At 37.8% G+C, this 16000-nt stretch overlaps 1 protein-coding gene across 9 annotated transcripts in view; it reads right to left on the bottom strand.

Moving 5' to 3' along the window:
* The window catches only part of ctnnd2b (catenin (cadherin-associated protein), delta 2b), a 170677-nt gene that overhangs the window by 53716 nt on the left and 100961 nt on the right, over positions 1-16000 (bottom strand). For 3 of the 9 annotated variants that reach the window (XM_041993031.1, XM_041993033.1, XM_041993037.1), the window contains 7 exons: positions 13024-13175; positions 12568-12741; positions 11821-11966; positions 10735-10985; positions 10176-10307; positions 5098-5341; positions 1958-2014 (listed from right to left, as the gene is read on the bottom strand). In XM_041993031.1, coding sequence (XP_041848965.1) covers positions 1958-2014; positions 5098-5341; positions 10176-10307; positions 10735-10985; positions 11821-11966; positions 12568-12741; positions 13024-13175 — 1156 coding nt within the window. The remainder of the gene's footprint in view (positions 1-1957; positions 2015-5097; positions 5342-10175; positions 10308-10734; positions 10986-11820; positions 11967-12567; positions 12742-13023; positions 13176-16000) is intronic. The other 6 variants (XM_041993032.1, XM_041993038.1, XM_041993035.1 and 3 more) reach the window with 4 other exon arrangements.

The raw sequence follows: 16000 nt of genomic DNA, 5'->3' as shown, positions 1-16000 counted from the left end.
AGGTATCATTAAATAAAAGCCTACAGATCATAACAATGTCCTTATGTTATTTTAATCTTTTCCCTGTGTTGATGCAGACAGTGATATCAGTGCAGTCAGAAATTCCTATGTTTTTTTCCCCACACAGACCCTTTTTTTCTATCCTACCAGTTCAGTAGTCTGTCTTTTCGGTAACTTAATTTTAATAACTATTTAGAATATAATTAATAATTGACAAATATATTTCCAGGACAACAAAAAAAATCATGTCTGTAATTGTTGAATGCTTGTTGCAGTATTGTTAACCAATTTCAAGTCAAACCTTATACTCTTACTATAGCAAATACCTCATCTCTATCAGTATCGTTAGCTAAAAACATGTCATTGTTAGCTAACAATGTGTCAGCATTAGCTAACAATGTGTCATCGTTAGCTAACAATGAGCCATCTTCAGTACCATGAGCTAGTGTTGTACCTAATACTGTTAGTGAATATCCAAGCCAGTTTCCACCTTGTCTCTACCTCATTAGCTTACAATGTTGATAGGTCTAATAATAAAGCTAACATTATGTTGCTTTCAGGATTGTCACTTAACAGGGACCTTCGGCAAACACTAAAGGCATGGCTACAACATCTCCACAAAATGTTAAAGAGAACTGCTGTGGAACTGGGGTCAGGTATCACTAATTAACATAGTAACTCTTACAAAGGGTACTTTAGCTATGGAAATCTATTTTTTGATCTAACAGTTTAGATAGATTTAGATTTAGTGACCCGTTAAGCACAGCATCACCTTACAAAATAATCAGTCAAGTCACAGGTAAAAAGTTAAAATCAATGTTTGTGCAGTACTACATTAAATTATGTATAATGTTCACCAAGAGAGAGAACTGACTGAACAGAGTAGAAGTAGATAGAAGACCTTGTTCTTGTGGGCTAGTACTGGGAATGTCTGTTTAAAAAGTTATAAAATCGGTTGCCAGTTGCTGTTTTGAGAACAAAGGGGATAAATCTGGAGATAAAACTACCAAGATGGCAACACTGGTGCTAAACTTGTTTTACACCACTCAAAAATATGGATGTGTACTCTGCCTGTAAGAGCAGGTAAAAAGTATAAACTGAGTAAGTCTTACAATTAATGAGCCCTGTATTATTTGTCCAGTTGATTGATCAGACTATCACCAGTTCTAACCCTTGTGCTGTGCCAGTGTTATTAAAGAATAGTGTGTCCCATCCAGTATTATCAGTTAACACTATATCGTGCTAGTGTATGTCCGTGTTGTTAGGTTACGGTATGTTCCTGCCAGTATCCTTGGCTAGATAGTCACTAAAGGCACAAGTTCAACATTTTGGACATTTATTTTTACTCTCTGTTGGAAGATAAAAAAGATCAGTACCACTATGCCAAAAATCAAAGTTAGGAGCTGAAATCAAAACAGGGCAAGCCACATTAACACAGCCAACACAAAACAGGCTCAGACATCACCTGGACAGACAATGAAGACAAATGAATGACTGAATTAACCAACAAGTAGATACATGGATGAAAGGGATAGATGGATAGATGGGAAGCCAAAGGAGAGAATGAGGAATACTGACAGTAATAAACACAGGCTCTTGCTGCCAAATGTCTTCAAACTGATTTTTAATTGATTTGGTAATCAGATACTTAAATTTGTTGTTTGTCTTATGCAGAAATTACAGCTTCTTCATTTGTATTTTCATGTCACGTCATGTTGCAATGAACCCTGCTCTAACCTCCAATCTAGAACATAGTGAGCACTGAGATATAAAGGTGATCCCTGCCTAATAAATCACTAAATGGGTGACAATACAAATGTGAAATGCTGTCATGCTGCCATTAACAACTTCATCAGATATTGGTGCCATATAGAGAAGATGGAGAGATTCAGTGAATGAGACAAAGGTAAAATAGATAGACAAAATGTACATATGTATAAATAAATAGTTGGATTACTTTGTCATTCTTTGCTCGGCTTGATTTTGATTCCACACAAGGAATTCGGGGTCGTACCTATCGAGGGGGGACAGGCAGAGAGAAACAAGAGAGAGGTATATGTTGGCTGTCTGGCATCAAATTATTCAATAATTGTCATAATAGTGATGATTAGTGAGTAAAAATCAATATGTAGTCACTAGACTCATCTTTCTCTCTCAACATTTAGTTATCTGGCAATGGTGGAAGAAGTGGAGAGGGTGAAGGACATGCAGTCAGAGTGGGTGGTGGGAAGATGGCAGGTGTGTCAGGTAAAGAGAGGGTCTTAGCACAAAACAAAACTGTGCTTGTTCTTTTTGTCCCTGTTCTTTTTGTGCATGAAGTTGTACTGTTAGCCAATGGCTGCTATTGCAAATGTAGCACAAAAAAGTTCAGGCGGCCTTTAAGTCAACTTAGCTTTTGAAGTATAGCATGGATGACAAAATCCTCCATGTGTAATGAAGGATTATATTTTCTTTCTTAGCATTTTTTCCTCAGCTGATTGTAATTGAATGGCTTTTTTTTCAGAAAGCGGCTGGTGGCAAACTAGCTAAATAGCAAATGACAAGCTGCGCTAAGCCTGCTCTGTGTAGATATATGGTTACACAACACAAGTCAGATAATATTTACAGGCTTTACATATATTTTAAGGGTGACTACTCTGTTTGTATCACACTAAAAACAGTTGTTTTTTTGTGTGAAACTGCTATAAACACTTAGATTTAATTTATTTATCCAGTGCTTTAGTTTTAGATTGCATTTTATGATTTCATGAGAATTAACAGTTGAGTAGATACTGATTGTTTGAAGCACATATAAACTTATTTCACAGAAGCACAATCTTTACAAGTTATGCTTGACTATTTACACTTTTCAACAATGTATAATACAGCACCCATTAATATTATCAAAGACGAGAAATAATTGAGCCAACAGAAATTTTATTAACTTTTGTGCTAAGTTTAGAAATAATCTAGAAAGTTGTGCTAATAATATAAGTGGTGAGACAGACCAGTCTCACAACAATAATAGTGCAATAGGTATGACAGTGTTTGCAATTCCAAAATGTTGCAAAGTCACAGTGAAGGTGCAGAAATTGTGAGGTGATTTTTTTTTTTACTGCATTGCCTTTTTTTCTGGAAGGAAGCATTCAGGCAACATGATGCAAACCATTAGTTGTATATTTAATAACATCAAAGTCTAATAGTGCATTTGTGGGACTCAGCTTGGTGTCAGCACTCAAAAGCTATGTTGACATACGTGCCAATCTCCCAAGTATTGCATGTATTGTATGTGAAAGAACTAGTAATAAGAACTAGTGATATTCTACAGATTATTTTTAACTCTCAGTAAATCCCATAAAAAGACAACGACAACATACTTTATATTTACAGCTACAACCTGGTCTAGTTTATGCTTCCTGTATATGTGTTATAGGCTATCAAGAGCAACACATAACATACAGGTAAAATCATATCAGTGAGACACAGTTTAACATTGGGTTTAATGTTTCTTCACTTATATTCTTAACTGAGCTGCAGAGCTTTATCTTAGTCTTGCACAACGTACTTCAGCGGATGTTACTATCAACCAAATAAATATATAAAGCACAACTTATTGAGCCCTCTTACAATTTTGGCCAGAAATTAAAGTTTCAAACTGTTTTAAGGGAAATACAGAAAAAGTTTTAGCCCTCTAACACAATTAGTTCTGCAGCATGAAGTGTCACAGTAAAAGTATGCAAGTCATAGAACAATGTGAGGACTGACTAAAAGTTGGCTTGAGTCTTTGAATGGGATTTTTTTTGACACACCATGCTTGCCCTATTAATTTATTGATAAGGAAAAGTTTAATCATTATGCTACAATACAATTATAGGTTTTGGAGACCCTCCCTTTAATGCAGCAAGGACACCAATCTTTTGGGATGGCCACAAATGGTAATAGCACTGATGTTGATTGTGCATGTAAGTAAACATAAAGCAAAATGCCATGCATTGCCAGTCAATTTCTTTGATTTTTTTTTTAATGTGGCAGATGTTTCAAAGCCTCAAAAGAGAGCGCAAACACACAATGTGAGTACAATGTGCACAGAGAAAAAAAACCACTGGGACAATGGTGAAGGAAGGAGCAATGATAACAGCAGGATCAGGAGATATCTGTCCTAATGACACAGACAAATTTCTAAGCACCCAGTTGTGCCAAAACACAGTAACAAGTAATTCAACACTAATTAACACACACACACACACACACACATATATATATATATATATATATATATATATATATATATATATACATACATATATATATATATCACTGTATTCTGAGCTGAAATGTCATAGAGAGACACTTCAACTTTAACGAGGCTGCTTCTATCTTTGACAGCTGCTCTGTGCAGTCATTAGTCAGAAAGAAAGGGCTTAGACAGAAAAAAAATCCAAGACATATTTGGAATAGTGCTTCAAACATTATTTTAAATGAGACAAAAGGAAAAAAAGCAGCTATCAGGCTGACTTTGTTTGCGTCTATCTTATTCACGTTTTGTTATTTGTCATTGTTTCTACCACACACCCACACTAGAACAGAGAGCTCTGCTCCACTACAAGCAGACTTCGTGCAGACTTTCCACATCAAATGTGTTTCCCAGCTGCACAGAAAATGACTGATTGCCACTGACAAAGAGGTACTTCACTCCTACAAGCCACAGAAAACTTCAGAATTGGTTCAAGAGGTGTGTACAGGCATTCAAACGGCAGTGAAAACAAGCCCCAACAATAGGCAAACTTGAGAGGACAGTGAAAGATGTGGCGTGATGTGTGCTGTATACTAAAGCCCAGATTCAGCCAGTTTTACTGCATCTGTCTGTCAGATCATGACGATTAGCCTACTGCATAAAAGTGGTAGCAACACAAGGCCTTATCATTGATTTGTGGTTAAATGAATACTTACTTTTAAAGCTTAATATTCTCTAAGTAACACTTATAACTTAACAAAAATTACATTTAGTTTGGTGAATCTGGACCTCAGTAAGTTCAGTGAAAGTGGAAAGGGAGCAGAGGAAAGGGCTTCATCACCAAGCCAGAGATAATACCTAAATACAAATATGTTTCTTCTCACCTTGGATCCTTCTGAATGCTGTCCACTGATGGGGACCGGCCCAGAGCAACTTCAGGAGGAAGGGCAGGGCCTGACTTGCTGTAAGGCGACTCGGTGGATGGGCAGAACTGCAGAGTGCGGTATGGATTGGCATAGTCAGCAGCTCCGCCTCCTGTTGTGAAGCTACCTCTCTGAAAGGTGCCGGCTGCGCTCTGGCTCCCTGTTCGCTGCAAGGGGATTGGATCAACACCGGGGGAAGACGGGGCTAGAGTGGGAAGAGGAGTGTAGGGATAAAACAGATAGTTGAGGACCTCTTGGTACAACTGGTTCACCACTGGGGTTTGAGAGAGAGGGTGGGGGGGAAGAAGAAATCCCAACCAAACATGATCCCCAACACAAAGGATGCATGTACACAAGCAGGGGTAGCAGAAAGCAACAACACCAGCGACAATGGAACAAAGGGAGAAAGTAAAAAACACATAAGTCATGGAACAGAAAATAAAAACAAACCAGAGACAACATCAACTGAACAGATGGGGTTATTTTACATGAAAAGGTCAACTCACCAAATGATTTTATTTTTCATTTGAAAGATATAATCACAGTAAATTAACTTGAACAGACAAAAGCAGAACAATTAAACATATATGTAAAAATGAAATAAAAAAAAAACACATAAGACATGACAGGCTCCTGTAAGGCTTGTTTATGATGACATGTATAAACAGCCTTACAACACAAGCAGACTATCCTTTATGTGAGCTGGTTCAGCTTAATAAACCACAGTGACTGCCTACTCGTTGAGATGTGCATTAACATAACTGAGTTCAGAATTAGCTGATTAAATCAGCAGAGAGAGAAAAAAAAACAACTGGACAAACTGCCATAATAAAATGTAAGTAAAAGATAAACTGCAAACAACTGATCTGCTATCTGGAAAATTCTAATTTAGATGTTGGATGTGGAGATCTTAATTTTCTGAAGCCAGAAGTGATCATTTAAGGACAAAATTAGTGGGGCTAAAGAGAGATGTTTGACAGGGGATTGCAAAAAATGTGTTTTAATGAAGAGGATTTCTATAATATTATGTCATTACTTTAAAATGTGCCATCACACAGAATGAGTGCGGCTAATGATGCTGCAGTGAATTGTGGGAAAATTCATTTCAGTGGAGTCAAAGACATTTTTGATCCTAGCATCTGCCAGTGGTATTGAGCTTTAAAGAGATAAGTTGTTTTTGTTCTTATTTCTTTTTCTTTCTTTATCTATTTTTTTTATCCAGCAATAAAGCTTTTAAGCTAACAGCTAATCAAAATAGGGCCACAGAAGAGCAACTTTTTTCACCATCTAAAACAACTCAGACCTCAAAAACATCAGAGCAGCGCAAAGAAATGCTATATTGAGGCTTTGCATGGCTGTAATCAATGTTTCAACACAAACTGTGTTGTGTGTGCTGTGGACATCTTACATGGACATTCTGAGGTTAAGAAAATGCAGCAACAAACTAAACAACTGTCAGTAGCAAAAGTGTAACAATCCATCCTCAAACTAATATTTTTAGAGGTTTAGGTGGTTTTAGCTAGCTTCGTTCCAACAAGGAGATCTAACTTAACATCACTGTTAAGGCCCTCTGTCTTATTTCTCTTTCCTTCTGAAAACAATGTTGTAACTGGTCCTTGTTTTAAAATCAACGCCTGTGTTCATTGTACATCAATCATATAATTACTGTGGGATGAATTCTAAAACACATATTAAAATGTCAAAATGCTAAATTTTAGTGGCTCTGTCTTGTGTGGATTCCCACTATTTGTCTTTCTCCATGTGACTAAAAGCATTTGCAGCTGATCATATTTGGGATTCATTTGGCTGTTTTCTTGGCCATGTTTCACTTAAAACTGGGTAATTAGCATAACCAGAGGATCAGGAACCATCTGGGCAACAATATTCAGAATGGATACACTGGCTTGTTTTGAGGGACGTGAGCTGGGTCGTTTAACTAGACAACAGGCACCTAAACAAAGCATGAGGAAATTCAGGTGTGAGGTGAAGCTAGGTGTAGGCCTGATGGTGACCTGAACTGATCTGAAAATGACCAGGTTTCAACACAAAGACTGCATTTAACAGATAATGTAGTGTTTTTGCTGCTATGAAGATTTTCACTCTCAGTCACAGAAGTGAAGATGATTGAGCTCATTTGAAAGCAACCCATTATTGAGCTTTAACAACCTCAAATCCTTTGAATAATCTCTCTGAGACCTTATAATGTGGAACAAAATCTTGAGGACAACAGTAACATTTCTCTCTCCCTGTGCACTGCTGGTTTTGTGCACTGCGTCAACATTTTAGGACATGGTTGATTTACGTTCATTGCAAAACACCCGAGCTAACACCCATGGGATTAATTGAGATTAATTTTCAGTCTTGAAGCTAATTAGTTAACAAACTGTGACTGAGAAACAAATTGCCATTGAGACCCCAATTGGATTTGCCTACCTGATTGGGTAAATAGTGCTGCATGATCAGATGGAACATGAAAATATCTTATACACATTAGCCTTGAAAATAGCTTGACACCATTAAACAAAAAACACACCCTTTTCTGATCTTTTAAAGCTGCTTTTTTTCTAATCCATTACTTTTTTTCTAGGTATTATAGGGTGAATAATTCTTGCTGATTTCCAAATGTAAATGGAATGGTTTGTCATTTGGAACAAATTAGACTACTTTCTCTTATTGTTCCTGAACCAGGTTGCTTTACATCTAAATCTTATCCAGGTTGACAAGATAGAGTTTCTTGCTCGAAGTAAAGGGAGGGGTTGGTGAAATCTATTGTAGATCTGTCTTTGTAGAGAGCCTACCAGTCAAAGACAGCCCTCAGGGATTTCTGTCAAACACCACCTATCAACTTACCAGCCACAATAAGTCAGTGAGTTTTGAGTGCAACCTCTTTTGAAAGACTGCATCCAAATTTATATAAAAAATTTGATACTTATCAGTGACAAACAATATCAATCATGTTCTACAAATTCATGCTGATTGATTAGATGATAGTCCAGCATGGTAGGTGGGATTTCTTTTTTATTTTTTCAAATTGATGACCATGACGACAGCATTAAGCAGGAAGGAAGCTTTGCCATCTCACAAACCCATCAAAGAGAAAAAAGTGCTCATGGTGAGATGCATCTTTGTTAAGTAGACTGATGATTACTGTATTATCAGCCAATGCTTGTGCTTCTTTTCACCCTGGCTTTGGTGTAAAAGAAGACAGACAAAACCCTGAGGAGAGGGGGGTTGGGTTTCTGTCAGAAAGTCATTTACTCTCAACATCTGAGTCCCACATGTTGGGAAATCTGCAATTTAGCCTCTAAAATCTGCATCAAGATAAAAATCAATAAGCAATTTCCTACCTGATACATGTGGCTGGATAATAATAGAAGCAGATAAGACATCCAAAAATAGAAAAAAGGCACACGAGCTGGAACCCTTTGGTGTTTGCACAGTGAATGTGACTGAGGCCCCCTTTATTCTTACTCTCTCTCTGTTCTACCATCATTTTAAAAGTGAAACTAAAGCGGTTTAAAATACAATAACTCTGACGAGTCCAAGGAAATGACTCCTGAATTTTACAATTTTTACACAAATTTGTTTGTTTAATATTTCATTAACTGATGAACTTCAGTGTTGCTGTGCAACATTGCATGGTACAGTGGGATGCACACTGTATTCACAGCTGAGTTCATCAGCAGTTGTGTCACTTTTTTTAGAGCAGCTTACTACAAAGCTTTACTTTTGCAAAGGTTTAGACCGTGTCTCCATGTCTCAATTCCGATCCTCGAAGGCACTGTCTTGCATGTTTCCCTCCTTCAACACACTTGACTGTAATTAATGGGTCATCATGCAGAACTGTTGGATCCATTTTATCTGAATCAAGAATCTTGGAACAGGGAAACATCTAAAACCTGTGGGACAGTGACCCTTGAGGACTGGTGTTGAAGAGCCCTGGTTTAGGCCGAATGCATGTCCACATGCAAACGCAGTTTTAAAAACAAACATTTAGGAAAATGCCTTCCATGCTGAAAAATTTTCAAATTATCCAGCTTTGCCATTTGTGTATACAGGCTAACCAGCATTATTTTCTTATTCTGCTAGTACTAATACAGTTAGCTGCTAACTATTCAGACAAACAAAGGTTACTGAATCCACACTATTATGATCTGTTACGTAAAACAACACTTCCATAACACAGAACCAGCAGTATTTGTGAGAAAGCTGTTTTTGCCAGTCTAATGATTAAATAACATAGTTTCAGATGAGCTTGATCACCAACTTTGCTCCTGACAGCATTTCAGTTTTGTTCATTCACATGTGATTTTTATTGTTATGCACTGTGCTGTGTGGACATGATCTTTTCTAAAAAATATCCATGTCCATGTGGACATAGCCTATAAAGATGGTGATTTTTAGTTAGTGATTTTCTAGGGGTTGTTTTTATTTATTTTTACTGTTGTGTACTGTATTTGGTGTTTTGGCATTAGACCAGCAGAATTGCTAGTCATGATTAATCAGCAGCAGGATCCAATAAGCAGCCACAATGTGTTCAACACTCTGGTCTTGGATGATCTTTAGTTCATAAAATAGCAAGAAAGTAAACAACTGTGTCATGCAAAAGGGATTTAGAGTAAAATTAGTTTGTATTAGATGTTGAAATTTAGCTATTTTATGAACCCCAGTCTTAGTAGCCATTAGCTCATTAGCTTAGCTTCCCATATGAAATCCTCAGTGATTCTGAAAACTAAGATTGCTCTGATCGCTGTCCACTGCAGTTAAGACCTTAACTGGATACCAGCAAGACATATTACTGCTGTTACTGATGGTTGATTAATATTCTAATATGCAGATGGCATATTCATTTTGTTATTAAATTGTATGATGATGCAGCTGAAAACATTTTGGAAGGCTGAAATAATTCATTTAGGGATTGTTTGGTGTGAAAGTGTTTCTGCAAGGTCTCTGTCAAACTTCCTGTTATACACTTAGTATCCATAAACATTATCACTCTGCTCTCAACATGGAAACTCTGCCAGCTGATGTCTTCTCACCTTGTCCTCTAAGGTTGGGTTTGGTGTAGATGCGGTCCTCATAGATGGGGTCGATGTGGTGTTCTGGAGACTGAAGGGGTCGCAGTTCAGAGCCCAGGTGACTGTGCTGGCTGCTGTAGGAACCTCTGGAACCTGGACAACATACGGCGATGGAGGTTGGATTTAAAAACTTTCTCAATGAACAGCAAATCAGGCAAGTTGTGGGTTCATTAACACAAATATAAGACCCTAATATACATATTTTAAATATTAGTTATGTGTTATCTGACTGCTTTTATTGTAGTTAATTTAATAAATTAAACAGCAGTTTAAGGATTCAACTAGAAAGAGAAAAGCTAATTAATACATTTTTATGCTGAAATAAGCTGTAGACATAATAACATAATAAATATGCATTATGTTTTAATTTAATTGGGTTTCTATGCAATTGCAAGTGCTGCTAGAAAAAAAAATCTGGAAATAGCACAACTATGGGAGATGAATTATGGATGATTTTAAAAATAATTCCATGGGATGACCAACAATCACACATAAAAAGAAGTAATGAAATTGTCTTGACCTCTACCTGCCAGGCTACCAGGCCTTTGCAGGGTTGCGTTGGCGTAAAGCTCATGAGAGATCTTATAGGTGTCTGCTCCGATGTGATGCAGCATGCGCTTGGTGGGCGACAAGGTGGCATAGCTCCCCACTGCCGAGCTGAGCTGGTGGATGGGCGACGAGGAGTGGTTTCCCCCGGGGGAGGCAGCCATGGGGAGAGGAGAGGAGGAACCAGGGCCACCTGATGCTACCATGTTAATGGGCGATGAGGTGCTGCAGGAGAGGGGAATGAACATTTACCATTCAAAATTAAAATAGCCATGAAAGGGGGAATTCCTTTTTGCACAAATCAGTTTATAAATTTGATGGCACTGGGAGATTACTGGGCTAGGAGGTTGGACACAGACACTACACTTACAGGAAGCCTGTAGAGGAGTTTGACAGATGTTGCTAAATGTATACTAGATCAATTACTGAGTGCAGTTAGGTTTAAGAAGCACTTTGTTTGAGGTTAGAAAAATATGAATAAAGTAAGCACTGCCTCATGGCTCAGCTTTATTTTTTCAATATTTACAAAAACAATGATCTTCCCCTTAACATTGAGCAAGCGCTGTGCCTAAACAACCACACATTTCTCACATTTTGGCCTAGATATCATGTAGCAAGGGTTTATATTTTATTTAAAAAAAACAATTAATACGTCCTGCTGATCTGTGTTTTATGCATTTCCTCCAAATTAAGGCTGCAAAATCTGTTATCTTTGGAAACTTTGGGATGTCTGCTTGAAACTAAATTAAAAATCTGTGGGTTTGAACCACATTTGGCTACACAGTATGAGCTTGTAAAGATTGGCCCACCAACAGTCTGCTGCTTAAGTATCTGTGCTGGTTTGAGTAATACATGCAAAAGTATTTTGCTCCAAAGCACTGACAGATATTCAAGAGTAGGATGTATCATTTAAATCCAGACATTTGATTTAAATGTCGAGGTATTTGCATTCAACAACCTTATTGACCTTCCTCCGATTTATTCTTTTGTGTCTTGAATTTAATGTGTTTTCCACATGAGGCTGGTGTAAATCGGCTGTTTTGACTGAGACCGAACCAACCTGTAGGATTTGGCGAGTCGGCTGGGTGACTGTTTGGGTGAGGACACTCTTTGTAGCGTGGCGTAGCTGGGCATGTCGGCGGAGGCTGATCCCAGGCGCTGCAGCTTAGTAGGAGATCCCACTGCCTGCAGAGGAGAGCTCACACGCTGTAATGCAGAAGATGATTTGTACTTCATTATGGGAGAATGTCACTTTAAAAATTCATCTTCTCTTCTTATTCATATCATTATTTTCAGAGAGATGAACAACTCTCCCTGGAGCTGGAAAACCAGAGAGCAGAAACTCTAATCTCTGATAGCCTCCTGATGAAGAGCTAGGGGTTATCAGACCAAACATGAAGGGATGACTCTAAACTTTTATGGAACCAATGAACATGAAATGAAACTGTGAGGAAAGTTGAAGTTCCATCCTAATTTTAGATGCGACTTTTCATCTTATGTCTAATAAAGAAATAAGTAATAATACTTGCAAGATTTCACAGTTGTTAAAAGTACAGTTTTAATCCTACTTTCAAATTAATGAGCAGAAAATATGATTCTGCTTAATGTTGATGTCTTAAACAGTGATAAAAAAAGATAGATAATAATCTCCAACACACTTCCAATGACCCTGTGCTGCCATACACATACATCTACAAAATATCATCCTAAATATTTTCTTTCGGGTAATTGAATATTAAACAAACACATGAAAGTCATCTATACAGTTTGGTTATTGAAGCAACGCAGTTTCTGTAAACATTTTTACCTGTGCAGGCAAAGTGGCACAGGAGTAATACATGGGTGGTCCAACGGGTGTAGATCCACCCTCTGTAGGCATGTGAAAGGCGCTGCCAAGGGCCTGCTGGGCAAATGAGTCTCTCTGGGACTGAGAGGGAGAGTCTGTGCCCACCAAATGGGCAGCGGCACGGCTTGATGTCACCTAGAGAGGTTGGAGGAGAAAGTGGGAAAATCATGAGACAGGTGAAGGGAAGGGCAGGGTCAGGCAAGGGGAGGGTGAGGAGGACAGATATGTAAATATGAACATAAGGGGAGGGTAAGCAGAGCAGGAAATTAACAGCACAAATTGGGATGAAGAAAAATATTGAAAGATGATAGGTAAAAATAAATAAATAAACATGAAGAAGAGAAGTAAAGAAGACAAAGTGGTTAGGGTGAAATGACGTAAGAGAAGATAAAATGAAAATGAAAAAGAAACACGTACCTGGTTGTAGCTGTGAACTGCCCCTCCGATCTGCCCACTACGGGCTGAGGCTGTTTCCCCAAGTGCCAGCCCTTGGTTACTATGGTAACCAGCTGCTGCATAGGCATCCTGACTGTTGAGCTGCAAAGCGCTTTGGGACAGCAGTCCTTGTCCTGATGGGATAAAGGCAAAGAGGAAAAGATTTAGAATAGCATAAAAAGGAGCAACACAACATCAAAGGGTTTGATCCTTTTTTCTTTTCTGTGAGAGCAACTCAGTTATCAAAGTAAAAGTCATTTTAGATTTCTAAAAGCAACTTTTCTCTGCGCACACTGCTTTGTGGCCATGTTTAGGTACTAATATTACTTGAAGGGGAAAACACTTTAATTAGTCTTTAACATACAGTATTCACAAGGCTGGAAAACTGGGTTCTTTTGGTTCAGAAATGAGATGAGGCTTAAAATCAGCTTATTATGGGCACAAAAGAAGTATAGAGGAGTTTGACTTGTGAGAGCCAAAATTAAGTTAGTCAAACTCTCTTACCACAGTCAAAAACAAAGAAAACTTAGTTTCTCTCCTTTTGAGTTACCTTTATGTAATTAATTTATCTGTACTCTCTGCAACAGCAGCTTCATGTAGAGCTATTCTGTTTGTGGCCTTGAAGGTGTTTTGTAACCCAGTTTACATCCCACATGTTATACAATGTATTTTCTTTGTATGAGAAAAAGAATGAGTGTCAATACAACCGGTGTGTCTTTATGTTTGTAGCAACCTTGAAGTTAAATGAAATAAAGAATAACAGAGGAGAAGAGAAAAAAGATTGAAGGCAGAAATAAAAAAATCCTTGTCATAACATTTGAAGACACCCATTTGCTTTTTAACCTCTATGTTATTCTGATCTTTCTCCATTATTTTCTACTCATGCTCCATGACCTGTCCATCTTACTTCTTTCCTGACCACCATCTAAAAGACACTTTTTTTTTTTTTTGCCTTTGTCTTGTCCTGTGTTACTCTCTTTTACCTGTCGCTTCTTTTACACCTCTATGTATAATTTAGCAGAAAGAGCATCATAAAAGTTTGAGAATGAGGTCAGCAGTTAAATTTTCAAAAACCTGCTTGGTTTCCTAATGCACTCACCTAATATTTTTTTCTTATACTTAAGTGTGTAAGTTCTGGCTTTATGACTACACATACTGCAATCCGGCCATTTTGATTGCCTAACTTGATGATCTTCACAGTGCTCTACTACCAAATACAGACTTTCATGCTTAGGTTAGCCCGCTGAGTCTACAAGGTGGTAACCAGGAGGGAACCAGCTGGCTGTATCTATGGGTGTGATGACAGCCATATAATTAGCTGATGACATTTGAATCATAAAACCATGAACAGCAAAGTAGCTGATCTGCATCTGAATAGAAAAGTGTGTTGCATTTCACTTCCTGCTATCTCAAATGTCAGAATCTTTTATAAACACATAGAAACTTTACATTAAAAAACAGTTATTTATAGAAAACATTCAGTTTATTAGTTCTTTTTCACAAGTGACTGCAAACCATTACTTTAAACATCTTTAAAGGAGATGTCAGAGGAGGATTGAAAAAAAGTTAACTTTTTAAACACAACTAACATGTCAGCTTCCTCTGATTTTGGACCCTGTGTTTCTCCATTTCCTCATAAGTCACCACTCATTTGGCAAATGAGGGGAATTTGCATGTCCAAGTAGCAATAATGGAGCACTGTATTTGTTTGTGAGAGCTTTAAGCTAATCACTCACTACCTCATGAAGTTATCCATCATCATGCTTGAGCTTAGGTAACGAACTCTGGTTCAAAGTTATAAATGCTGCTGCAGGTCAATTAGGCTCGCGAGAGAGAACTATTCATGGAAAAGGAAAATATTGATGTTTGGGGAGAAGCTTGCTAGTGCAGTGATAAACAGCTGGTAGCAAAACGACCAAAAGCATCTTTTATTCATACACTTAAACATGACCCAAAACAACTTCTTATAAAGTACCGCCCGTATCAGTGGCAGTAGGGAAAATACATTCCACATCATTCTGTTTAACAAGCCACAACAGTCTGACAAGAGGTTGGATGGCACGATTACTGCAGTACATTCAATCAATCATGTGTTTTCAATCTTGGGATACATATTTAAGACCTACATTTGATGGCTATTTTTAGACTTTTGAGCTATGTTCAGTTCAAAACGCAATAACACTGATAAAGCATTTACTCACTTCTTGGTTAGTTAAGGCATTAGCATGACTTGTTTAGGGTTAGAAATCTAGACAACTTGGTTTGTGATGGATTCACAACTGTCACACTTAGGGATGCCTAAGTTATGACAAAACTTTGTCTTCTCCTGGTTAGGTTTGGGCAATACTATTATTTAGTTGGGGTTAGGAAAGCACGATACTTTGGTTTGAAATATGACTTTTGAAATAATGACAGATTCTATATTTATACCACCACAGGAGGTCACATGATCAAAGTAGTTCCCTGTTTTTCATTATTAATCAGAGTAATCAGAATGGATGATAAAGGTAAGCGGAGCCTACTGGCTGTATCAGCAGAGGTGATAATAATTGAAATGGTAATATTCAAAGTGTTTCATGACTGAAGTATGTTGCATCACCATCTGGTGTGACTTAATGTTTATGGTAGCAGAATGCAGAGTGCAAACAATCAGGCAGATGAGGCCTGCTGGAAATATTTGTTTGGCCACGGGCAAAGTGTCTTAAGCCTGGCTCACACGACAATATTCTAAGCCTTATTTTCACATTGCACACAAACATTGGAGGTCATTACAAATTACACACATCTTGGGCAAATCAACTGTTCAATTGGCAGTTGATTGTGTGTAAACCCTGAAGAGATGTCATTTGAGAGGCTTGCACATACAATGTATCCCAGTTCTTGGCTTGATATCTAGTGCGTTTGATATGTCAGTAGGGGAGGAGTTCTTGAGTCATGAGAAAGGCCCCAGTGCAAGAGA

This window comes from Melanotaenia boesemani, chromosome 8 (genome assembly GCF_017639745.1).
Source record: "Melanotaenia boesemani isolate fMelBoe1 chromosome 8, fMelBoe1.pri, whole genome shotgun sequence".
NCBI lineage: Eukaryota > Metazoa > Chordata > Actinopteri > Atheriniformes > Melanotaeniidae > Melanotaenia > Melanotaenia boesemani.
This window is presented reverse-complemented; position numbering and strand designations above follow the sequence as displayed.